The 26,153-nt window shown below is 42.6% G+C and overlaps 1 protein-coding gene across 4 annotated transcripts in view; it reads left to right on the forward strand.

The window, feature by feature from the left end:
• Mme (membrane metalloendopeptidase) overlaps positions 1–26,153 on the forward strand; it is a 123,008-nt gene that overhangs the window by 66,345 nt on the left and 30,510 nt on the right. For all 4 annotated transcript variants that reach the window (XM_046431378.2, XM_046431377.2, XM_058574956.1 and 1 more), the window contains exons 4-14: positions 7,461–7,622; positions 8,409–8,489; positions 8,589–8,684; positions 8,797–8,915; positions 10,316–10,381; positions 17,822–17,956; positions 19,810–19,911; positions 21,368–21,504; positions 21,613–21,706; positions 22,801–22,929; positions 23,814–23,912. In XM_046431378.2, coding sequence (XP_046287334.1) covers positions 7,461–7,622; positions 8,409–8,489; positions 8,589–8,684; positions 8,797–8,915; positions 10,316–10,381; positions 17,822–17,956; positions 19,810–19,911; positions 21,368–21,504; positions 21,613–21,706; positions 22,801–22,929; positions 23,814–23,912 — 1,220 coding nt within the window. The remainder of the gene's footprint in view (positions 1–7,460; positions 7,623–8,408; positions 8,490–8,588; positions 8,685–8,796; positions 8,916–10,315; positions 10,382–17,821; positions 17,957–19,809; positions 19,912–21,367; positions 21,505–21,612; positions 21,707–22,800; positions 22,930–23,813; positions 23,913–26,153) is intronic.

Raw genomic sequence — 26,153 nt, forward strand, 5'->3', positions numbered from 1 at the left:
GCTGGGTGTGGCAGCCAGCCAGAGCTCCCAGTGTTCCATGACACACCAGTGCTGTATGGTGTCCTGTGTGACTGGACTGTGGTATTCTGTAGGCTGGGCATATTAGGTCATTTGTGACTGATGATAATTTCAGCTTCCAATGGGTTTACCAGGATGCAACCCTACTGTAAATCCAGAAGCTTCTGGATATTAAGTACAGTTATAAACCAATTGCTCTTCAAGCCAGAACACCAAAAATTGGTCTCCCTATTTGAGGGCACAGCTGTACAGAGTAAACTTTATGTGCTTGGAGACTTCTCCCAGGCCTACGGGCGGTTTCTGAATGGTTGTATATGAAGGCTTCTCTTGGTGCTGACCAGTTCAGCAAGTTTATGATGGCCTCGGTTTACCCTGAACCTGATCTGTGGTTGATGGAGGAGTTTGAATTAAGAGTGGGTTGTGGAAGAATCCATAAAGAATCCTTGTCGTGAAGGCCCTCTGGTCTTCACTAGTCCTAGAGTCCACACACTGCCTAATTTCCCTTCATTTTCTCTCCAGAAATGGTCCCTCAGATTCTCGATCCCCATTGCTGGCTTTCACATGGAGTCCTTGGTGCCTGTTGTGTACATCACAAGTTCTTTGGGTTCTCTCTTGGCCTTAATTTTGGTGGAATGATGGGAGGAGGAGGGCAACAGGAGGAGGTCAGCAGCACTTGCAGAATGTTGTCAAAGGAGACTTGTAAGTTGTCAAGAGTGGCCAAGCTTGGTGTCCATTAATAAAGCACATATTTAAGAGGAAAGGTTGGTTTCTGAGAGTTCTGAGATGCTCATCAGAGAACACTTTTGCAGGATGGCCAGCATTTCTGGAATCTTCTGGAATATTCATAAATCAAGCTGGTTGTAATTATTATAAGGTAATGAAATTAAAATGTCATGTGTTTGGGGTCAGGGAGCCAGGTCTTGGATCAATTTGGATAGAACAAGCTGAAGGCACTTTTGCTCATGCCCAGCTCCCTAAACCTCCTAAACCTTCCTTTAACACAGAAGGAGATGGTCCCCTAAGACACTTCACCATGGTGACAGAGGCGTGTATTTGGTTCATGGGCTGTAAATAGATTCCTAACGTGTGAAAAGTGTGTCTAATACATGATGACAACGAGGTTAAAATACAGCGATTAGGGAAGGTATGGCATGCATCCAACTCCCACTCAATGCTGTTGACCATTTTCTATGTTTGTCTCCAAGAAGAAAGGGACACGTCCTCATCATGTGTGAGTTCCAAGTTGGCTAATTTACTCCCTCACTAAAATCTGTCTGTAACCCAAGAAGCAACAGCCCAGGCTCATCCACGGTCATACGCAGACGTGTGGCGATTGGAGACGTTTTGGAATTCACTGTTCAGAATGGTCCACATGAGGTTGAAGCGCTCCTCAAAAACCCATGAAGTTCCCCACAGAGAAAATCCACGTGTTACCGAAGCCTCATTCAGCACGTCAGGTGCTCTGACGTGAGTTTGATGTTAGTGAATCAACAACATACATAAAATGAGGAACCTTTAAACAGAAGCACATAAAAAAGCTTACGTATTAATCAGCGTGGTGACCAGAGGCTGACGGGCACCTAATTTGCCTTTCCCCAGCATTCCATGGTTCAGTTCTCAATGATTTCATTGTTAATGATTCTACAGAACAAAATTCTCGTGAACAATTGCCCATGTTTGTTTTGTAAGTCCTGTGAACTCATTTCTATGGAAAGCCATCGATGACCTCCGAAGTGAGGATCAAATTTAAAAGACAAACGTCATAAAAAAAAGCACCACAATACAGAGCCCTCTGCCGCCCTGGGATCAAGCATTTGTTTGCTGCTGTGGCAGTCACTGATTTCAGGTTTCCCCTGTGTAAACCACATTTCCCCAGAAGCACCTGACAGATGCAGAACTTTCTTTTAAAATGCACACAACACACAACACACACACGACCAGAAAACTGGTCTCCAGGAAATGTTTGTGTATAAACATTGAAATAGTTGTTGTATGCAGTGCCCAAATCCCATTTTCTGTTGGCAAACTATTGGTACTGTTGAAAAGCAGGTTATTCAAGGAAAGGGGACCTTTTGGCTTGGGGCCATTGGCATTCAAAGGCAGGCCAAGGATTGCCCTTTTCCCTGTGGTGCCAGTAAGGAACCCAGGGCCTCGAGCATGCCAGACAAGGACTCTATCCCTGAACTGCACCCTGGTCCTGTTTCTTCTTGAGGTGAGCATGTGGCAGGCTTCCAGAGTCCCCACACCATATCTAAGCAGGTGTGGCAGCCTGGAGGAATGGAGTGCCACGGATTTCTTCTGAGAGGCCAAGGAACCTCCTGAGATGTCAACAAGAATGTCTCTTTGCCATCAGAGGAGAGAAGTGATTCTGAACACAAAGTGGTGTGGTACTTTAATCTCCCCAAACACAGGGCTGTTGGTCCTTATGGTTCTTGGGAGGGTGTGGCATAGGGGTTCAAGAACCCTGCTCAAGACTCAAGTTCATGAAAGATGGGAGGGAGGCTTTTCCCTGCTGAGACCACTTGCATGTGCAGGTGGAGATATTTCTGATCCTCTTCAGTGTGGGACCATCTTCACTTTTCTAGTATTGGATCCTCAAGTCCGTGTTTCTCTGTTGTCTAATCTAGTGGCTCCCTGGCTGCATATTAGAGCCACTTAGGAGACCTTGACAGAATGCCTGGATCACCTCCAAGACTCCCACTGAACCCATCGGGAGGGATCCTGTGTGTCTGTGTATTTTAAAGACTTTTCCGTTGGCACACGTGTCGAGCCAGGACTGAAAAGCACTGCCCAAAGTGCCTTCCTGAGGTTTTTGCACTCTGCTTTGTCCCATGTGCCATCAGGACAGGTCAGGCAGGGGCGCTGCTGGTGCCACCTCCCGAAGGAGTGTTCTTTGATGTGCCTAGCAGTGACCCCCCTGCTACTTCCCTGTCTGCTCACCCCACTGGCCACCAAGCCCTGATGCTTTCTTCTGCCTCTGTCCCAGCGTGAGTTGCTGGTGTTGAGAGGACATAAAGGAAGGAGGGAAGCCAGGGCTTCTGAGTGACCCAGAGGAGAGGAAGTAAAGAATAGGTCTGGGGAGTCCAGTGATGGGAAAGGAGTGAAGAGACCCCGGCAGGCTCGTCCTTGTATGTCTGGTGCCGAGGGGAGACCTGGGCTTAGTGCCACACACCCAATGCAGGCCCTGGGTTCCATCACTTACTAGCTGCTTGGTCCTGAGAAAATTACGTCACTTGTGTAACTCAGAAGTGGTGGAGCCCTGGGATTCACAAGAGGCCTGTCTGACTTAAGCACATGAACATTTTTACAGTTTACTCAGCATCTCTGAATGCACACACACATTCCCTCCGTTAAGGACTCCAGTAATTAATAACTTCCCAGACAGAGGCCGAGCTTGTTTTAAATTCTTATAGTCAAATAAGTTGGGAGAATGTTACAAGAAGATTAGTTTAAAAAAAATGGCGTGTCATTTGTTATCAGCCTGGAACATTCAGAATTGTCATTTGTAGGAAATAAGCACATTATTAATAGGAGATTAGTTTGCTTGTCTTTATGGGACTGTTTTCTTAAATTAAAAATAAACTTTCTTTTCCTTTGTTGCAAAAGCAATGCGCGTTCATCTAATTCAAATTGGAAAATAAAGATAAGCAATAATACAAATTAAACCCACCCATAATCCTACCACCTAGATATAACCGCTGTAAATACCTTGGTCTGTATCCTTCTAGCCTTTGGTGCTTTCATATAGGGTTTTAAAAGTTATAGCTTACTTTCACTTTACCTGCCCCACAGTGCTCTCCGTCAATGTGTTTGCCTTGAGATGTCATTTTTTTACATTTACTCATTAAGCTGCATGACTCTGTTTGGTTTGAAACCACATTTGTTTACCCAGAAGTTAGAAACCCACAGATAAGGAAACATCTGAAGAGCCCAGGTGTGGCTGTGTGGAGAGGCTGAGGAATTCAAAACAAAGTGCGAAACACAAAAACAATTACGACCAGTTTGACAGTTGTGCCGTCTGTTTCCTACGGCCCTTCTACCCACGAGTGTGTCTACCGCTGACTTCAAAGAAAAGTCAGCACAGAGGAGGTCCGGAGTGTAAGGTGCAAAACGAGAATCCAGCCCGTGATAAGAGATTAAAGGAAGCACGATCAAAGCCCTAGCTTGAAAGTGCTAGCCTGTGACCTGCTTTGGCCCAGGGCCCCAAAATACCCATCAGAATGGGGCTGACTTTGAAGTGACAGGAGCACCCATGTTCAGATGTGCTCTGCTCAGAGGGGATCACTGAACCCTCATCCCTGGTCTCTGCCTGTCCCAAGCACACTGTCTGGAGGAGGCCTCTCGGGCATGTCGCACACACATGTGCAAAGAGTTTAACTGCACTAGGAAACCTGGGAGGGACTCTTGACGCAAGAGAAGAGGCCTGTCCCTTTTCCTTGTGGGAGGGGCAGAAGGTACAGAGTTGAGGGGACAGTGACTTTGAACCTGAGCATGGGGCTGTAGCCCCTGCCCAGCTGGAAAGGCTGATGTGTTTCCAGACACCAGCGGGATCTACTGGTCACTGTCCTCGTTGTCCTGCCTGCTCTCTGCTCTCCTGGGAGTAATCAGCTCCATGATGTTATAACATAAAGCCATCCATTTCCCTAGAGAGGGGAAGGAAACAGAAGTTCTCCCCAAATGGCTGTGGCCTTTGCAGCATTCAATTAATTTTTTTAAAAGAGGGGCAGTATAAAGTTGCTGAGGTGCATTCTTCCAAGACCCTCAGTTAGCTGACCTTTTAGGCTTGGTTTTCTGGTTTCTCCTGTACATGGAGGTCCTCTGGATTCAGGGCCTTAGGTTCCTCTTTCTCCATCTTCCGTATCTTTATTTTCTTCAGTCTCAGGGAATTCTTTTTCTCTCTGCCTTTTTCAGATCCATTTCCTAACTTTTGCCTGAGAGTTTTCCTGGCCAGATCTTGGTTGAGCCCAGTGTCAGGGTGGGTGAGAGAGCCAGGGATGTGTCTACGGAGGAGATGAGGAATTGGCACCCAAACCTGAGACTGGTGCCAGCCGAGAGGGGTGGGTAAGGGAGGTCTTTCGTGGAGCGGAATGATTTGACCTGAAGGTGCCTAAAATTTCAAAAGGTGAAGAAATATAAAAAGAGGTATCAGCAGGGGTGGGCCTCAGGCAACAGGGTCAAAGTTACAGAAGCAAAAAATGATAAGGTGTTTCTTGGCAGAAGTTGAATACATTCATTTAATTGGGACAGACAGCTCACGTGAGGAAGCTCAGAGAAGCTTCCTTAGGCCTACCAGGGTTTGGATATGCATGGAATCTGGATTTCATTGTGAAGGTAAAAGGTCTGCACTGAAAGCCACGGAGTGGAAGAGACAGGCTGCCCCCCCCTGTTCTAAGAACGTCAACCAGCCTGTGGGTGCGGTGTGCTGGGTGGAAGAGGCCAGGGCCACAGCCTGGGTGAAAGGCGCAGGTAGAACCTGGGAGTGAATATGCAGGGTGGGGATGGGAGGGAGTCTGCAGACCATGAGCAAGACCTGACCTGACCTGGGAAGAGGCGAGGGGACGTGGAGAGGGAGAGGAGGGCTCTGGGGGTGGTTGCATATGAACATAATCCTTCCCTATTGCCTGAGTGCTAGGGGACAGGTGTACAAAGAGACTGGTGGCATCCCCAGAATGGCTGGGAGACAGAGCAGGTGTCCACATTGGAAAAGTGACCTCATCTAAGCGTGAAAGGTGGAGGAGTGGGGATGGGGGGTGGGTGTTTCTTGTAGGCAGAGTCATGGAAGCTTCGGGAGGAGTCGGGCCATGAGGTGGACCTGGAATGCTGGGTGGAATTTGGAGAGAACGGGAGAGAGGTTGAAGATGTGGGTGAGGGGATGAAAGCAAAGGCGCAGGGTTGGGGACACACAGGAGAGTTGGTGGCACACTGCGCAGGCTCATCGCTGAGCACAGAGTTTGAGTAGAAGTGCTGAGAGGGAAAAAGGAAAGGTGATCTTCCTGGTAAAGGTTTGGAGGTCAAGTTAGAGAGCTTGCAGTTTAACCTGGGAAATGACAAGCTGTTGACATTTTGAGTGAGGTTGGGGCCAGTGCAGAAGGGTCCTTTGGTAATATACGAAAGACAACCGGGATGTATAAGTGATAGGAGGGGGCCTCCAGGACTGTCAAAATGAAGAGTTAGGTGACTTTTAGTCAAAAAGGAGTGAAGATGTAAACTAGGTTGACCTTGATCACAGAAGGGGAGATACAGGAAAGAGCTAAAAAATTAGGAACAATTCAAGGGCATTTTACCCAGAATTTCATACGGAGAAGCTGTGATAACAATCATGCTGCCCACCGAAGCATCATAGTGGGAGAGGCTGGCTTGGGGACAGCCTGGGCCTGGTGTTCAGTAGCCGGAGCCTGAGGTCAACAAGCGGATGGGTCTAAAGGGAGGTTAGAAGTCGGGGTTTGTGGCTCAGCTGGAAAACAGATTTGCCAACCAAGTTGAAAAATCCACACGGCTCAGCAGTTGTTTGAAGTTTTTAATTAATTAATTGATTCAGAAAGCAAAGTACTTTCAAAAGCTCATTTGAGAGCTTATATTCTCTTGATACCCATGAATTCTCAATTGCTCTTTTGTTTTCATTGCAAAACAGTTCAACTTATTATGGGAAAGAAAGTGAGGGGGGCCGTAGGAGGGTGTCCTCTCCTCGAGGAGGAGGCATCTCAGGCACGGGGCCACATTCTCGTCTTTGGTGACAGTGCTTCGAATTTCTCACATCTGTCCACCCACAGCCACACGTAGCAGTCAGTGTCTTGCACACCATGGAGGCTCCATGTTGGGGGATTTGCATTTTCATCAAAGTTCCCAGAGATAAAAGAGTGGACACGAGAAAAGCTAACAAGCTCACAGCCAATTTCATGTGACAGGCTCTACATAAACATAGGCAAAGCGGATGCACATTTGAATTGCAAAAATTTCGTAAACAAGATCCAAAGAGTAATAACTGGCTTCAGAGCCTCACTAAAATGATAAAAATCCAGGAGCCACCCTAGGTCCTGTAGAGTCTCAGAGACATTTCAGCAGTCACAGCACCTTGCAGAGCAGGTCACTGAACATTATTGCAGCACGGAATGGGATTGTGTCATCTCCAGGCCCAGAGAGTCACAGCAGAGACAACTTGTGTTCTTTATTCTTCACAAATAGCAACTAGCAAGAAATTCAGTTATTTGGGGGAAGGGTGTTGGGAGACTCAGGGTGGGAAGACCCAGTCGGCTCAAGAATAAAACAAGCCAACTATAGTCAAGGGAAAGAGGACTGTGATTAGGGGGCCTTCACCAAGCCACCAGAGGTGACAGTTGTGGAAGAGGAGCAGCAGTCCCATTAATGGGATCATAGAAGGAGCCAGGTGTCACGTTCTTCCTCATCCACACCCCTCCTCTCTCGCCCTTTCCCTGGTCTTGCAGCTGCTCGACTGATCCAGAACATGGATGCCACAGCTGAGCCTTGTACAGACTTTTTCAAATACGCCTGTGGTGGCTGGTTGAAGCGCAACGTCATTCCTGAGACCAGTTCCCGGTACAGCAACTTTGACATTTTAAGAGATGAGCTGGAAGTTATTCTCAAAGGTTAGTGGCCACTGTGCTGGTACATCAAGGAATCGCTCTTCAGGTGTCTGTTTTTTAAGATAAAGCTCTTAGCGTCACAAAACATCCGAGTTGGTAATTCCTCCAGGCTCCTGGGCCACCCCTGAGCCACGGTGCAGGCTGCCCACACTGGAATGGATGTTTTGGCATCTCTTAGTGTTCTGCTTTCATTTGTAGGTAAGCTCATGATAAAACTCCTTCAACCCTAGAAATGGTACCTGGATGCCATTTTACCAAAGGAAAAACAATTAAGGGATTGCGACTGAAAACCTTCCATAGCCTCCCGAACCCTAGCTCTGTGTTAAAGTTGCTATAGGACATTACTAAGCTTTGTCTCCCCTGAGAAGTTGAGGCTACTTCCTACTATCTCTAGCCTCTTTTCTCTCCTTTTCTGGAAGTGACTTTGTAGAAAAAACAATTGCTGTTTTTTAATATCTAAAGAAGTAGAACAATTCATCTGATTGATTTGGAACAGTGAAAGTATAATCACACAAAGATCATTATATTCCAGCCTTCCAAAGGACTATCCACATTACATTCTAAATTCCCCTGTGCTGTTATTTTGGTTTCCTTTTAAAAGACTTGAATCATGGAACTAACCCCCAGTTCTGTGCTAAGGACAATGACCCAGGTGTTTGGTTTTTCCCATAGGGTTTGGGATGGGGAGAGAGGACATCGAGTTTTCTTACTAAACCAGTGTTTAAAACATGGATTACACCTGCAAATGAGCAATTATATTGATGCATTTTATCACATGCCCTGTTTCAGATGTCCTCCAGGAGCCCAAAACTGAAGATATAGTTGCAGTGCAGAAAGCCAAAACATTGTACAGGTCTTGTATCAATGAGAGTAAGTGCCCTTCCTTTTGATTTCATTAAGAGTGTGCAATTATTGGTGCCGAAATATGCATAGACTTCACATTGAATTCATTTTCATTGTTTTCAAAAGCTGCTATTGATAGGAGAGGCGGGCAGCCTCTGCTCAAACTGTTACCAGATATTTATGGGTGGCCCGTAGCAACAGAAAACTGGGAACAAACATACGGTAAGGCCATTTTCCTTCTTTCTTTAAACAAATAATTTCCACATGAAATCTATTATGATGTCATTAATGAACTAAAGCATCTAAAGATATGTTTCTCTTTTCACTGCTTTAGGTGCATCTTGGACAGCTGAGAAATCTATTGCACAATTGAATTCTAAATATGGGAAAAAAGTCCTCATTAATTTTTTTATTGGCACTGATGATAAGAACTCCACACACCATATAATTCATGTAAGTTTGTGTAGCAGACAGCCAGAGTTATCTTTAAATTTCAATAAAACTTCCAGGTGCACTGTTGTTATTAGTATTTAGAAATGCTATGTGTTTTCATTTTGACTGCCTCTACATCGGGGTCAGAAATTTACACTGTCGCTGACAGCTGGAGTTGGAATTTGGAAAGTATTTTTTAATGCCATGTTTCCAACATTCACCTCTCACTTCTGCTACCTGTTTTAAATACCTCTCCCTTCATAAAATAAATGACAGAGGAGGCCCCAGGCTCCTCCCACTGAGAAGAGCCCCTATTTCTTTGTAGGTTTCATGGAAAGAGCATGCTTTGGTTTACATACACAGTGCAGGTCTGGAAACTAAAATGCCTCATTGCTTTCAAAAACAATGTAGATTGTGAACACACTTTTGGTTCTCACTGAAGAATACCTTTACTTTTTTTTTCAAGTAAACGAAATGCTATTCTTTTTAAATGGCTTTATTGGATTGTTAAGAGGGATACCATTCATTTTAGGAGTTGCCTAAAAGGGGAAGGAGCAGGGCCCTTCATGTGGAGGTGCCTTTGGGCTATTTCTGTAACGTTCCTTTGAGGTGGGTTTTTCTTGTACTGATTGATGTGCCTCTGAACCCCTGTGCACCTCCTGAGGTTCTCACTTGAACCCATAAGGGCTCTGATGTGCCTGAGTACCCATTTTACCACGTGGTGCACAGGGCGCTGTCGGCAGGTATGTGCCCAGCTTGCTCTTCCGTGCACTCCTGGAGTGGGCAGATGCACTGGAACCACACTGGGTCTCCTCCTGCCTGCTGGCTGTCCCTCTGCCTGCTGCAGTCCTGAGCAGAACAGCTGTGGGGAGGGCGGAAGGAGTCTTACCCGTCCCTCTGTGTAGAGGAGCTGGTGAAGCTTCTGCAAGATTCACACCAGCTAAAGATTCTAGAGTTGCCCTCGAGATTGTCTCCACCCCCACCCCACCTGCTCGCCAAATAATCCTAAAGGGTATAAGCGGGTCCCAACCAGGGGTGGGAACAGAACAACTGTCTCCCAATGAGGGTGCAGAGTGTCAGAGGCTGGGAAGACCTGCGCGTGTATGATTCAGGAACTCCTTGGCTCTATACCTTCTGCTCTGCATTTAGGAAGCCTTCCCAGCAAAATTTCTGTTCAAGTACTCTTCAGTCTCCCTCACATACCCACAGACAGTCCTCCAGACTGTCTAACTCCCCCTGCATCTAACACTGTGAGCAGTGGGAAAGCTGTCTCCTGACGAGGCCTGTACTCAGTTCTGACCCTCACCCTCATAAGCAGCCAGACGACTGGTATTACACGCACATCAACAGGCAGGCTTGTATTTTGTCCAGCTGTTTCCTATCTGCTGAGTGATATGTTTGCCTTGGTGTGTGTTTTACAGTTTGACCAACCTCGACTTGGCCTCCCTTCCATGGACTACTATGAATGCACTGGAATCTACAAAGAGGTAAATAAAAGGAGGAGGAAACACAATCAGAAACAAACTAGAGAACCATCTGGCATAACCCTACAGATAATGAAAAGGACTAGAACCAAATTTAAACACCTTCTTACGTTCTTTACTCAGGACACTTAAAATCACACATTGTTAGTGAAACTACTTCTAACAGGACCAGGGATTGATTGATGCAATGAAAGGCACCCTTCTAGAACATTCTCATTGGACTCTTCTGAGGACTGTGCAGTCGGGGAAATGCCCTCCTGACTAACTGGTCAGCTGGCTTGTGGACATCATGTCCCACTGTTAGCCTGCAGGACAGGCTGGGCGTCCTGGGGAGCTTCCTACCTGCCTCCCAGCCCTGCCTTCTGGGGCATGCTGACCAGGTCCTGCATCACTGATGGCAGGAGCAGCAGGAGGCAAAGCCAGGAACGGAACATTGTGTGTTCCTAGTTACCAGGGAAGAGGTTGGTCCTGCACACCTTCCTCATAATTCCACAATCCAGAAGGAAGTTAAGTTGGTCCTAGTGGGTCACAGTGTGATGGTTTGATTGAAGTTGCTTCTTATCTAAAATTATTAGCTAAATGTCTATGCCTGCCACTTATTTTGCCTAGTTATTTTTTTCACAGTCACCATAACTATTTTTTATGACATTACAATAACTAAGAGCAGTTTAGTCCATGACAAAAATGTTACAGATTTCAGATCACTTCACAGCCCATCCGCCTATAAACATTTAAAAGTGAATTCAAAGAATGGTCTTTTTTAAGTTTCGTGTTTGATACGACCAACATTCTGAGGTTAATGCAACCAAACGGTGGGGAACGACTGGACCATGCTGCTTCTGTCCCACAGAAAAAGGTACAGTGTAAAAAACACGTGGTTTCGGATTATACTGTATAAAAATTATTAAAATACGTTCCAGTAAGCATGATACATTAAGAAATGGTACTAGTAAGAAATTGTATTTTGCTTAATTAGGTATCTTTTTGAGTGGCGACACAACATTGAAATGAAGCAAAAGGTATTCATTGTATTGTATCAGTGGCCACAATGTGCGAGAGTGCGAGAGTCCAGTAGTGTGGGAGATTTGAGTTGTCTAATTACTGTGTGGGTTGCAGCTATTGGCTCTAAGAGATGTCCAGCTGTTTCCTGTTTCGGATTTGAAAGAGATTAAGGGATTTTTGGCTCATTATAGTGTGTTACCATAATCATCAACTGAGATGCTTTTCATATTTAGGATTGCGCTCTTATGAACATCAGTTGTTTCCAACCCAAAGACACTTTTTTTTTTTTTCATGTTTTTACATTTCTGATATCCAGGTACACCTAGCAGCCAAGGTGGTAAAGTTTCTTTTTTTTTGCTTTTCAAAGAGATGTTATTGAGATGGTGGTGCATTTTATATTTAGTGTCATTCCACAGCCTAGGTCAGAGTGCAGACTGGCAGTTTGGGGCCTGATCTGATGTGGAGGCATTTTGTTTAACCTGCAGGGTTTGCTTTGTTTTACTTCTTACTTTTGGGGCAGTTGTCAGTTGTTCACAAAGTCAGAAGATTTTACTTGCTCGTGCTTGATAATTTAAAGTGGAAGGAGTGGAAACCTCAGCTTGCGCTCTCACATGGCAGGGACAGGGCAGAGTCGTGCTCCCACGGCTCCCTTCAGATAGAGCCTTTGTCCTCCAGTTCTAGATGCTCATTGACACACGTGAACTTGTGGGTCCCTGGAGGCACTTAGCTTTGCTTAATGCTTGGGTCTTAGCTATGCTGTAATAATAAAGACTCAAAAATACAGTAGTTCAAGCAAGATCGAAGATTATTTCTGTCTTCTGCTCCAGTCCAGAAGCAGGCAGTCAGCACAGGTGAGTGGGCAAGCTCTGCATCAGGAGAAGGTCTGGGACCCAGCTTTCTTTGACGCCATGACTTGAACATAGCTCATCTGGTGTTTCACGTCCCTCTGTTTGGTCACAATTGGTTCACCAAGGCTGTGTTTACACTTCAGGCCACAGGAAAAATAAAAAAAAGGAATGGGGTAGAGAGTTTCCTTTAATGTTAGTGATGCAAAAGTTGCATACTTTCCATTCTGTAGCACATTACCCTGTGGCTGCGGCTAAATGTAAAGGAGCCAGAAATGTCATCTTGGACTGAGTGGCCACTCACATGCTCTGTTAAGACCTGGTTGGATTTACTTCCATTTTTTAATGCTATTGTAAAAGGGATTGTTTTCTTAATTTATTTTATAGATATCTCATTTTTTGTGTATAGGAATGCTAACAGATTTTTTGTGTTGATTTTTATAATTATTATTAGTTCTAAAAGTTTTTGGTCAAGTCTTCAGGGTTTTCTGTATGTGAGATTAACAGAGATAGTTTCACTTCTTCCCTTCCTATGCAGATGCCATTTATTTCTTTTTCTTATCTAATTGCTTTGGTTAGGACTTCTAGGATTATGTTGTTTGCAAGTGGCTTTCTCTTTACAGAAGGAACAAAGAGTCTCTTTTCTCTTGTAGTTTTATTCTGGATTCTACAACTTCCCTATAATTCTATGGAGAAAATGGCCAAGTATCATGTATCTATCTGTTCAAAAACCAAAAGCGACTATATTGTATCCAAGGACTTCTAGGACTATGTTGTATCCAAGTGGGGCATCCTTGTCTTGTATCTGATTTTAGGCAGGAAAGCTTTCAATTTTTCACCATTGAGCATGATGTTAACTGTGGGCTTGTTATATAGGGCCTTTGCTGTACTGAAGTAATTCTTTATGTACTTATGATTTTAGAGGGTTTTTTATGGTGAATGTATATTGGGTTTTTGTCAAGTGCTTTTTCTGAATCTATGGAGGGATCGTGTTGGTTTTGCTCTTCATTTTGTTAATATGGTGTGGCATATTTATTGATTTATGTCTATTGAGTCATTCTTGCATCCCTGGGATAATCCAGTTGATCATGGTGACTGGTCTTTTTAAGGTATTGTTGAATTCGCTTTGCTACTATTTTGTGGATACATCAAAACGAAGATATTTTCTTTTCTATTTCCTGAGTGCCCTAAAATTTTAGATAGATTGTCCAATAATAGAAATGTGAACTTTTGGTTTTTGATCAGATAGAGATGATGTGTGGCCATTTTCTCCCTAGAAGTAGAGGGAAGTTGTAGAATCTAGAATAAAAGTATAAGAGAAAAAGAGACTACCCATGGCTCTTTGTTCCCTCTGTAAAGAGAAAGCTAACATAGTTGGACAGGACTAAAAGTACAAGGGCAGCAGATATTTAAAAAGAACAGTAGAAATCTCAATCCACATGTTCATCTTTGTGAATGGTCATCTGCCTTCTCGTCCAGAATCAGTTCAAAATACCAGTTTGTAAAAAGGTCTACATGCAACTTCCCCAACATATATTATAAGCCTTAGAAGTTCTTGTATGAATCTCCTGGTTCTTTCTGATAACTTGATGGAACCCCAGACAGTCCCCATGCTATTCCAAGGTGCATCTTCTCAGGTTCTGTGATTCTCCTTCCCTAGAGTCCTGCTTGGGTTGAGGCTTTTTCTCATTTCTTTTTTTTGTGTGTGTGTGTGTGTGTGTGTTTGTGTGTGTGTGATGCTGAGGATTGAACCTAGGGCCTTGTGCATGAGCTTTTTCTCATTTCCAAACAGAGGGGTGCCAAATGATTGTGCCCTTGCAGTTCCTCTGTGGGGAGCGAGTCTCTCTGCTGGGCAGCTGGGTGCTACTCAACATGCTGCTCAAACCAGGAAGTACCCAAGACTTTTTGATAGGAAACATATCTTTCCTGCTTGATATTCCTGTGTTCCCCTGACACACTTCCTGTGCAACACTTAAGTGTCTCCCAGCCTCAGTGGCTAAGAATAGCATTGTTCCAGGATTTCCCAGTTACTTCCCTGTGTAGGTTTTCTTCCTAGGAAAGGAAAGACAGAAAATTAGTAAGAACTGGGGTACTTTGAACAGAGTCTCTGAAAGTAAAACCCCTGGTCCACAGGCACTTGGCTCACTAAGGTACCCAGATATCAGCCAGTCAGACTGGAGGGCTTCCTCTTCCTCCCTGGGTCTTACTATCATTTATTAGCAATCATACTAAATTTTGAAGCATAGCAATCAAATGACACTGCTCTCTTCTTCTCTGGTAACTCTAACAAACATCAACTTTTTTTTTTTTTCCCAGGAGGCTTCCCCTTTAGAAGTAAAAAGCCAGTTTATAAATCCCCTTGCCTGGTCCTGTAGAATGGAGATAGTTCTGATTAGAGTAGCAATCTATGGTGTTAATATTAGTAAATATCTCATTAAGAGTGGCAGATTTAACCCCCTACAAGATTGCTATTATATGGATTTTACCTAACATTTTAAAACCAATTACCCCTTTGAAACTGTTTTTATAAGTGCTGGGATATGCTGGAGTTTTTGTTTTGTTTTGTTTAAGGAAGGGCTACATAGATATTTTGGTGGATTCTTTTTTAACCAAAGTATCACTGACTCTCTTTTTCAGAAACTGACTTAGGCCCGTCATCATGGCCACTGACTCTGGCCTGTGTCCTGACAACTAAATACTCTCTTAGTCATTTTAAAAAAAGAAAATAAAAGAAAGAAAAATTCAATTTTTAAAATAACCTGGCCAGTGTACTATTAAATGTTTAAATATGGGTTAATACTTTCTCCCCATATCACAGCAATTAAAATTCTTTGGCATTTTCCCTATCCCAGCATCTTAAGAAAGAAAACTAAAACTTTATGGCAGAATCATGTCTTGTAAAAAGGATTTAATTGCAGTGGTATGCTTATTTCTGACAACTATGAGATAATTCCAGAAGCCAGGAAAGATAATCAAAATGCTAAGACATAGGTCAGTCAGTCACAGTGGAGTAGGTAAAGGAGAAGAGAGTATTCCACAGAGCTAGATGAGTGCTCATCCAAGAAGGTAGTGAGACCATATCAACCAGCTTCCTGAGAAACTGTCCCAGTTCGGCAGGCCAGAAGCATGGTCCAGAGTTCTAGAGCTTGCCTTACACCCAAGTCCCAGGGTCTTTAAATACATCTGGGAAGATAAAGATATTGAAGTAGAAGCAACAAAGCACTCAGGAGGATCCTGTTATTGTCTGCTCACCTCATTAACAAAAAAGCATCTCATATAGTAAAGAAAATCTCAGTACATTGATATTGAAAAATTCACATTACCATCTCCTTCATAGCCAGTAGTGATTCCCTGCTGAAGGCAGATGGATTTGTATGCTTTGAAATACAGTTAATTCAAAGCACTTTGTGTTTATACTTTGGAATAAGTTGGTCCCATGAGTTGTGAAGTCAGACATACTTATTTACTCCCAAGCAAAACAAGAGTTCTGATTACCTTTTAATAGGAAAAGAATGGAGTTATCAAGAAGATATATAAAATTATCTTTTCATTCCTGTTACCTTAGTGACTAGGTTTTTAATACAGACTCACAGCTGAAAACTAGTTTATGCTATTGAGTAGCTGGGTGATAGATGAGAGGCTAGGCAGAGTCCTAGATCATTACAGCGCATTCATGGAAGGAAAGGGCTCCTCTCCACAGGGATAAAGATCATTGGCAGGCAGTATCTAAACCTCTTGACTTCCACACTGATAATAATACATTTTGCTTAATTCTCTCTCTCTCTCTCTCTCTCTCTCTCTCTCTCTCTCTCTCTCTCTCTCTCTCTTTCCCCATACTGGGATTGAACTCAGGGACACTTAACCACTGAGCCACACCCCCAGCCCTTTTTATATTTTATTTAGAGACAGGGTCTCGCTGAGTTGTTTAGAGCCTCGCTACATTACAGAGGCTGGCTTTGAACTCATGATCCTCCAGTCTTAGCCTCCTGAGCTGCTAAGACTACAGGTATGCACCACTGTGCCCTGCTCATTTTGCTTAACCCTTGTTTGACAAATATTTTTTATCTCCCTATTGGTTTTAGGTTGATATTGAACCACTGTCAATTCAGATGTGTCTTCACACTGATGAGCAACATGAGGATTCCTCTTTTTTTGTTGTTATTTACTTTTTATTTAACTTTATTATATATATATGTATATATATATATATACATATATATATATTTTATGAATTACACACATGTATTATATGATGTGTATATTATAAAAATATCAAAAAGGAAACTTTATAAGGATGAGATAACTGTGGAATAATAATTTTAAGACAGTTTTTATTTTGTGTATTGATATAAAACATTTTTTCTTCCTAAAATTATTATTAAAATTTTCAGTAAAAAACATGTTTGGGTATTTTTAATATTCTTTTAAGTTTTTAAAATTTTTTGGTAGTCTGGTTTTATGTCCACTGTGTTTCAATTCTGGGTTCTCTTCACACCATTTCTTCCACAGTGGCAGGACATTTTGACCTTCAGACCAAGTGTCCCTCTTACAGCACCAACTTTGTGAACAACCTTCCAGCTTTTGACCTTGATCCTATTTCAAATGCCTGTGTAGTCTCTGTTAACTTCATGGTAAAGAATTCTTCTTTTTTAAAATTTCCTTTAACTTCTTAGCAACTTCATACTAACACCATCCAATGATATTTTCTCCATTGATGAATTCAATAAGATCCCCCACCCAGGTGGTTTTAATTGGGTCAGTGATGCCACCGTCTTTAATTTTCTTGATACAAACATAGCCGACACCATTACCGGTAATGGTGAGTCCAAGTGAATGCTCAGATTTATACATGCTCACTTCTGTTTTTAGTCCTTTCACATGAGCAAATATGAAATCTCCAAGACCTAATTGCCCTCCTAGGAGTTTTTTCCATGTCAATTTTAGGTGTGTTTAAAGTACAGTCTAAGGTGGTTTCAGAGGTTCAGTCCATGGTCAGCTGACTCCAAGCTCTGGTGGAGGCAGAACAACATGGCGGAAGGGCATGGTGGTGGAGAGCAGCTCAGGACATGGCAGTCAGGCAGCAGAGGTTCCTCTTTCACTTCTGATTGAATAGTAGGAATATAAAACCCTCTCAAAACTGAAAAGGTGAAGCACCTCATGGCACACACGTTAGCCTTCCCCCAGGTACCCGGTCTTGGAATATAGGAGACTTGGCCCAGCCCCAAGTTGTATGGCGTGTTTTTCTTGGTCACATTCGCCTGCTTTACCAGAAGAAAAGCTGGTGCCAGGGAGTTCAGTTTTGAGTAATTTTTTAAACAAGATGAGATCATGCTTTATTTTAATTGCTGATAGCTATAAATTACTTAGTACTTTCAAAGTGACACTTTATTACTTTGCTTTAAGCTCTAATTAAAAGACGCATCGACCTTCTAAGAATCTGTGCAGGTCATTTCTTCTGGCACTTAGGATAGGATTTCTATTTTACTGTGCTTTATCTGCTACCAAATATTAACATGAATTGAAAACCAGTTTTTACTGAAGAGTTATGATGAATATTTAGAAGTTTCTCTAGCAATTTGCTGTTTATTTCTTGCAGGCGTGTACAGCATATGTGGATTTTATGATTTCTGTGGCCAAATTGATTCGTCTGGAAGAAGGATTGCCTATTGATGAAAAGCAGATTTCTTCAGAAATGAATAGAGTTATGGAATTGGAAAAAGAAATTGCCAATGTAAAACACAATTTTTTTCTGATATAGTGAATAATGTCAACACCCCCTCCTTTTTTTTTTTTTCTTTCCCCTATCATAGTTTAAGGGTAAAAGTGTAACTTTCTAACCAAGTGATAAAAATGTTTACCATGGTGATGGACCATTGACTTCTAGAAGATCTTTGGAGCTATAGGATCTTATAATAAAGTGGGTTCTCATCATCCAAGAGACATGCTAGATTTGACAAATGTGAACAAGATGCACTTAATCATTATAAGTGGTTACATCAAGATCCTACCATCACAGTCAGACTATTAGATGCCTTGAGACTCAGATACATGCAAAGCTACATTAGTTTTCTCAACAATTTTATTACGTTTTAATTTAAAATAGTCTCCATCCATTTGCTAAGAAGTGCACATGCTCATGGTCAGTGTGGCACCACTGAGTTCAGACTGGCAGGCTGCCTCACCGAAGACCACCAGAGCAGCCAAGGAGCCACAGGATGTGTTTTTCTCTGGCCCCAGACACACTCCGCTCATGGAGTCTGAGTTTGCACTTTCTTCTTGACAGTCCACTGAGGAGCCCTGTGGTCATGGGGCATTCAGGTTACTCATTGACCCCCTGCTCAGATTCAGTCTAAGACCACAGAGCTCAGTGACATTATAAACAACCACCTTCCACCCACAGGTCCCCACCAACCACTGCTGCCATCTGGCCTCATCAGAATCTTGGGTGAAGTTCTGGGAGGGCACTCTTGGCCTTCTGGGGCTACATGAAACCACAGACCCCTAATCAGAGACAGACTGCCTAGAGCAGCAGCTGACATTGAACCACCGTCGTGAGGCATGAGGCATGACAGTGTGATCGGGGACATGTGGTTCTCTGCTGGGAACAGAATTGCTGGAAGAGAATAGTTTCCTGCCCTGGGATTTTACCACTTCCGCTTTCCCGGCCCATGTCCCCTTTTGACCAGCTTTGGCTCAGCAGTGGTAATTCTGTCACCTCAGAATTCTCTGGGACTGCATTTTTGCCCCGTTTTGAATTCTGAGGTTGGCATTGGGTCCTTGTCATCTTGAAGCAGTGCTCAGCACCCGTGCTTCCTGCAGGTGATGTTCAGTGACACTTGTTTTTGGTAAATGAGTAATAAGTTACCTACAGGGGACTTTGGAGCCATTGTCACTGAGGAATAATTCCCAGTTAAGCCTTCACCTTTTGTCCCTTTTCACTTAAATTTGATTTTGCTCATTTTGACAACTAATTGGGAGTTACTATCATAATTTTTTTTCTCCTGTTTTGAAATCAGTGGAAAAAAATAGGAAAAAAGTAGAGCACGAGACAAGTTGGGCAGGACGAGAAGACAGCCCAACAGCTGCATGTGCTGCTGTTCCCCTCGGCTTACGGCCTGGCTCTGGGCCGTGCTAGGACTTTTCTGTCCCACTTGCTGCAACTTGTAGCCACTATGGCACTTTGGTTTTCTTGGCTAAATTTCAACTAGGGTACTGAGTGATAGGTTAGGAGTGGGAGGCAGAGTATCTGAGATCTCTCCCCAAAAGCCATAATATGAAACAATGCAGAGACCACTGAGCTCCCATTAACCAGAGCCCATATACATAGCCTATGTGGCTTGGGCAGTTAGCATAATATTTTTGAAGAATTTTAAGCTTCATTTGCAACCAGATATCAATCATTGTCACTAACTACACACAAAATCTCTTAAGTTTGTCGTAAGACAAAATAAATTACAAAACAAGTACAATATAGAAACCAAATCAAACTGTATGATACTTATATTTCTGTTTCTGTTATTCATAGTGATAGTTTTCTAAAGAAGGTCGTAGTTCTAAAACAATGATCAAAAATTATATCCACAGGCAACGTCTAAACCTGAAGATCGAAATGACCCAATGGCTCTCTATAACAAAATGACATTGGCCCAGGTGCAGAATAACTTTTCACTAGAGATCAATGGGAAGGTAAGTAGCAAATTTTATGTGCCCTCTTCCTGAACTATTTCCTAAAATTGAAACCTGCCATATAAAATACTATCTTTTTAGAATTTTGTTTATTTCTTATTGATTTGAAATAAACCGAACTCCAGAATGAATTTAGAGGACACCAGCCATTTGAGTTCGTGATAGCACCTGAAGAAAGACTCTCTGAAGTCATAATTATATATTATTTGATGGCTTATTGCATATTTATATTTAGTTAGAATGAATTTCAAAGGTAAAATTCCTCTCAAGGCAGGTAGGCAATAATATTAGACACTGTGGTAGAAGAGGGTTTGGAGAAAGTGAAGACCTCTCTGAGGGACTGCTATAGTCACTGGTTGTTGGCTGGCAGACAGTGAAACGGGGAAGTCACAGGACATTCCAGATTCCTATCCAACCACTATAGCAGTGTTCAGAACAACAAAGAGAAGTAGAGGCAGAAATGAGAGGAGAAATGTCTCTTGGATTCACCTCTCCCTGGGCTGGGCAGTGGCTCCTGCATCTTAGATGATGCACACAGATGGGACATGAAGCACATCCATGGAAACGTGGGATGTCCCACAGTTGGTGACAGAATTCCCTCAGGCACTGATTCTCATTAATGAGGACTTTTTAAAGGGTGTAACGTACTGAGTTTGACATTTTGTATGTAGAACTTTTAATACAATGTGTTTGGTGGTATGTTTTGGGAAGTCACAAATACAGTACAGCACCCTAAGTTACTAAGTGTGTGCATAGCGAAGGGTCTGAGATACTGACCATCTTAGGCATGCTCAACTCACCATTTAAAGAATGATAAGTTCCATCTCTTGGCAACTCTCACCTTAGCTTCTGGAACATGCCGACCACGTGTTCAAGGGCCTGGCATGAATAGCTTGAAACCTGCCCTTCTGTTGGGCTCCATAGCATCCCATACCTCTGCACTAAGCATGTTTTCATTTGCAGCAGGATCTCTACACAGGTGCATTACTGTGTTGCAAGGACCTGTTTATTAATACCCACTTTTTACGTTTTTATGAGTGCACTGTAGTTACACGTAATACTGAGATTCATTTTGACATAACCATACCTGTATGGAGTACAAAGACAAAACACCCTATACACCTTTCTGTATTTGCATAAACTGAAGTTTTAGTTTGAAAGCTAAGTTTTCTTTTCCTTCTATTTTCTGATTGTTTTTTCTGTGAGACTTGTGTTTGCTCTTCAGTGGGCGGTTGAATTCCGCTATCTAAATAATCAGGTTACAGAACTAATTTTTATTCAAAAGCTAATTGAAACAACTGAGGAAATATCCCAAACAAATGACAGACTGGCCATTGTGATAATCACGTGGTGACGCGGCTGACACGCCTCCATATCTGTCTGACTATAATGGGATCTCGGAACCCAGAAGAGAAATGCATGATCATTGAATGTTCTGTGTCTGCTTTTCTTCCAGCCTTTCAGCTGGTCAGATTTCACAAATGAAATCATGTCAACTGTGAATATTAGTATTCCAAATGAGGAAGATGTGGTTGTTTATGCTCCAGAATATTTAACCAAACTTAAGCCTATTCTTACCAAATATTCTGCCAGGTAGGTATGTCAGGGTGCCACACCCTCAAAGTTTGCATTTCATATCACTCTGTAGAAGCTCTGCAGCCTCATCTTTTCTGTTGCTGGGTGGTGGGTTTTTTTATACAGAGATCTTCAAAATTTAATGTCCTGGAGGTTCATAATGGATCTTGTAAGCAGCCTCAACCGAACCTACAAGGAGTCCAGAAATGCTTTCCGCAAGGTGAAGAAAAAAATCTCTCTTTTCTTAAGACTTAAAGCATAAAGAGCTCTTGGTTTTGAAGGCTTGGTGTGTCTACTGCTAGGATGTGGTGATCACTGCCAAGTGACAAGCTGCCAGGTCTTGGTGATCGTATTGAGGATGCGATGGCTAGAAAGAGGTTGGTCTTCCTGGACTTTGTCAGTCCTATGACATGGTGGTCACTTGGCCCTGAAAGGCATTAACTGTGATTATGTGAGCAGTTCAGGGAAGACTGTGGCATCGGTGTCAGTTGTGGTTGTGCTAGAAGCTGTTGCAGGGGTGCCTTCTCAAGTCACTTCTTTTCAGGTGCCCCTGGACCATTAGCTCAGATGGACTTCCTTGATGTGGACAGTCCAGTGACACTATACCTAGCCAGAACTAGAACTCAGAAGCTTTCCTGAGGCTGTACGTACATTATGTAAAGGGTCATCATTTTCAGTTCTGTTGCCAGGAGAGCGGGCAGTAGGGATTGAGGAAGGCGAAATTCTAGAAGATATATTGGTTGGTGCAAAAAATAAATAAATAAAACTCTGCAAGTTCTAGTTTTTACCCTTAAAAAGATAATATAGTCACACATGTTTAAAATTCAAGAATACAAAATAGTATTGTGCTCAATTTCCCTTACCTAGGTGAATCCCCTTAATGATACTTCAATTTATATACATGCACAGATTTTCTTAAGTACTAGAAGCTCAGATAAACCATTAAAAAGCAGAAATGCGTTTTCTTGGGTATAAGATCTCCCCTGTTACATCCATTGAACATTTCTTCCCGTTTATGTTTATGCAGTGTAGACATGATGTATATTTTTCCCTAAAGCTCTCTAGAAGGATATTAACTTATAATAGCCAAAAGTTCTGCTGGGACGTGCCTCTGGAAATATACCTTGTTCTCAGATCACTTTAAGTGAACGTTCCAGTGGGACTGCACTCGATGGTGGGCTAGGGACACCAGCCTAGTGGGCAGTGAGCACTGTGGCCAGAAGTCACCTGGGGCATGGAGGGTAGAGGCATGTGCAGCCTGTGCACTGGCCCTCAGCTCCTGGTTAAGGGGCATTTTCTTTTTCTCTCTTCTAGGCCATTTATGGCACAACAGCTGAAACCGCCACCTGGAGACGCTGCGCAAACTATGTCAACGGGAATATGGAAAACGCAGTGGGAAGGCTGTATGTGGAGGCAGCGTTTGCTGGGGAGAGTAAGCACGTGGTAAGGCTTTTGGGACAGTCACCACCGGCTACAGTGCTCCGTCAGCCTGCCCGCATGGTGGGCAGTCACAAAAGCACAGCTAGAATTTTACCAACCTGCCAGAGAAGCTCTGAATCCCACTAGGCCCCTGTTTCCTAATGAATCTCTTCCTCTGTCCCCCAGGAGTCTGGTTATGTGCCTGGCCCTGTACTGTCCAGTTCAACACAACAGTCTATTTTCCAAATTTGAGTGTTTAGCGTAGCTGTCACGTTCTACCCACAGTCATTTATGAACTCTGCCAAGATCAACGAGGACCAAGATCTAGGGCTCTCTTAAACACATAGGAAGTAAGCCAGAGTGTGTTGGAAGTATAACAACTTCACCCCTTTGTTTCTGGAATGAAGACAGTAGAACTTAATGCTGTGTTGGCAGAATTTGTTGAAATGCTACTTCAAATGCTTAACTAAATCACTGATGGCAGTGACAGCTAACGTTTTGTTAGTTCTTGTAATGATAATGGGAACCATTACATTTGGAAGATTTTTTTTAATCAATGTTCATGTTAATATCTATGTAATCAGGAATATTAGTAGCAATATTGCTTTGAAATATAATGATCCCATATATACATCTGTCCGCATCATAGTTTGTCTGTAAATGTGTATGTTTTGATGCATCAGGTCATATCAAGACAGTGTGTAGCTCTGTTTTTTTTTTTTTTTTTTTTTTTTTTTAATTTGTGTTATGGGAGCAGGGGCTGCAGCTCAGTAGTACAACACTTGCTTAGCATGTGCAAGGCCCTAAGTTTGATCCCCAGCATCACAAAACAACAAATGACAAAAAATACGCATGTTACAAAGGATGAATTAATGGCTTAAATTTGGCTTCTGTTCTTTGGATCTGAGGTTGAGGATTTGATTGCACAGATCCGGGAAGTGTTTATTCAGACTTTAGATGACCTCACTTGGATGGATGCTGAAACGAAAAAGAAAGCTGAAGAAAAGGTAAGATCAAGAAGAACCGTCAGAGAGAGAGTTCTGTGCAGGGAAAGGGGAACCCTAGACATAGTCAGGAAAAGACATGATCATAGAATGCATGAGGGAACCACAGTCTCCTCTAAGAGTCAGCGTCTCCAGGAACGGTGCTCACGGCAGAAACATTTGTCCTGTGATTTTCACCTTTTGTCTCTGTAGAACAACCAGTTGGGATTGTTCTAGATCAGCATTTTCAACAGCCATGCCTACCTAGTTTAAAACTTTAAACTAAAGCGCTGACATTTCCCTTTCCTGTAAGGGGGATTTGGGAAAATATATAGAGCAAATAAAGAATTAAAGGATAATATTTCAGTGGCTCATATTTTGATCCTCCTATAAAACATGACCTGAAATGTTCCTACCAATGGCTCAATGACATTCTTCAAGACGTCCCATTACAGTATGATGTGTAAATTTCTAGTTAAACATTTTTGCATGAGCTACACAGGAGGAAATACTAAGTTCCTGTTCAAGATAATGAAATGTGGTGCATTATTCACCTGTTTTACCATCTGCAGTTAAAGGCATATCAAAGAAACCTTTTTATAATTATTCTGGTTTACCCTTCAGATGCAGCTTTTCCTGGAAGTTGTAATATCTTGCATAAGAATAAATCACCAGATTCCTAAGGAGTTCTAGGCTTGAGTTTACTGTGATCATTTGTCTTTATCACTAAAAAATCCAGGGAGGGGGTGGAACCTGTAAAATCCCAACCTGCCTCCAGAGCAACATTCACTTGCTCGAGTATTCCCCTGCAGTTAGAGTAACAGGAAGAGCAGGCCTTTCTTGGAACTGATATTGGAGTCCATAAAAAACCTACTGCAATCCACCTCTGGTCTAGTTCTCTTTCAAAATTAAGTCACATGGAAGTAGTATTCGTTTTCCGCTCTCTCAGGAGTCCTGGGTCGGGTAAGCCCATGGAGTAAGCTGACAGTGCATCTATCTTCCCATCACCAGTCCCTCTGGCTGTGCTGGTTCTTTGATGACTTAGCTGTCTATGATGTGATTCTTTTTGAGATAACCAGTTGGGATTGTTCTAGATCAGCATTTCCAAAATGGTGTCACTAAACACAGGACCTACCCCTTGTTCCACCAGAGACCAGTAGTCCAAAGAGTTTAGGAAATGCTCCTATGGATGGCTTCCCCTGTTAGGTGTGTGCTTCTAACATGATTCCATGGCACCATACTAACATATGTTTGTATTTCTTTCACTGCCTAGCTATCACTGCTCCTTGTAATAAGCTCTGTGGGGGTAGGAAATGTTATCCAGGATTGTATCCTCAGCCCTGTACAAAGTACCTGGTTCTTGGTGAGGATGTGAACATCTTGATGTGAATGAATAAATCAAAAAAATCCTCTTGTTAGATACTTACAGTAACCCAAGATGCTAACCTTAGAATCAAACCTATTTTCATTCTAAGAAGTCCTGCGACAAGGAAAGCGGCTTGCTGTTCTTCCCTCAGTATTTACCCAAAGTTCTTAATAGCAAGTCTTTTTTTATTTTTTTGTAGTACCTTTTACTGTCTGTAGGATGGGTGCCCTTGAGAACACATGGGAAAATGTCTATGAGGGGTGGATCTGCATAGAGCCAGTACTGGGTTCACTTGCAAGAAAATGGGCTTGGTCTAAGTGACCACAGTGGCACGTTTGCTGCCTGGCACCAGGGGAAATCCTGGGCTTATGCAACAGATTTGTAACAAGACACTCATTGGATGACAAACCAAAATCTCAGAGATATAGGCCTCATTCTCCATGAAAAAACGAAACTCATTAGATTATTTAACAACGACAAATGTCTGTGACAAAAGAAAGAAATTTAAAAATTAGAAATAGCGAGTAGTTAACAAGCGATAATAATGAAATAATCAGAGTAAGTAAAATATTTTTAAAGTAACAAAAATTTAAATAAATCAAGTTCCCAAGGTACATATGAGCTGGGCTGACAGGAAAACTCTGTTTTCTGCCTGTTTAATTACTGTCACTCATTTACCTTGGGCAGACAGGCACACTGACTTTGGAGAACATAAAAACTCCAGGAACCAATATTCAGGAAGAATATTAACACTAAACCCAAGAAGCCCTTATCTGTTTTCTCAGCCAAATCAATGAAGTGGAAAGATAATTATATCTTGCGAGAATGGAAGCTCTAAATATTACTCCTATAAAATTGAAGAGAAAAGTCTTTCTGAGAAAAAGGTTCATAGAAATACA

Source organism: Marmota monax, unplaced genomic scaffold (assembly GCF_021218885.2).
Source record: "Marmota monax isolate L192 unplaced genomic scaffold, Marmota_monax_Labrador192_F-V1.1 WCK01_AAM20220418_F8-fsc00022, whole genome shotgun sequence".
Classification (NCBI taxonomy): Eukaryota; Metazoa; Chordata; class Mammalia; order Rodentia; family Sciuridae; genus Marmota; species Marmota monax.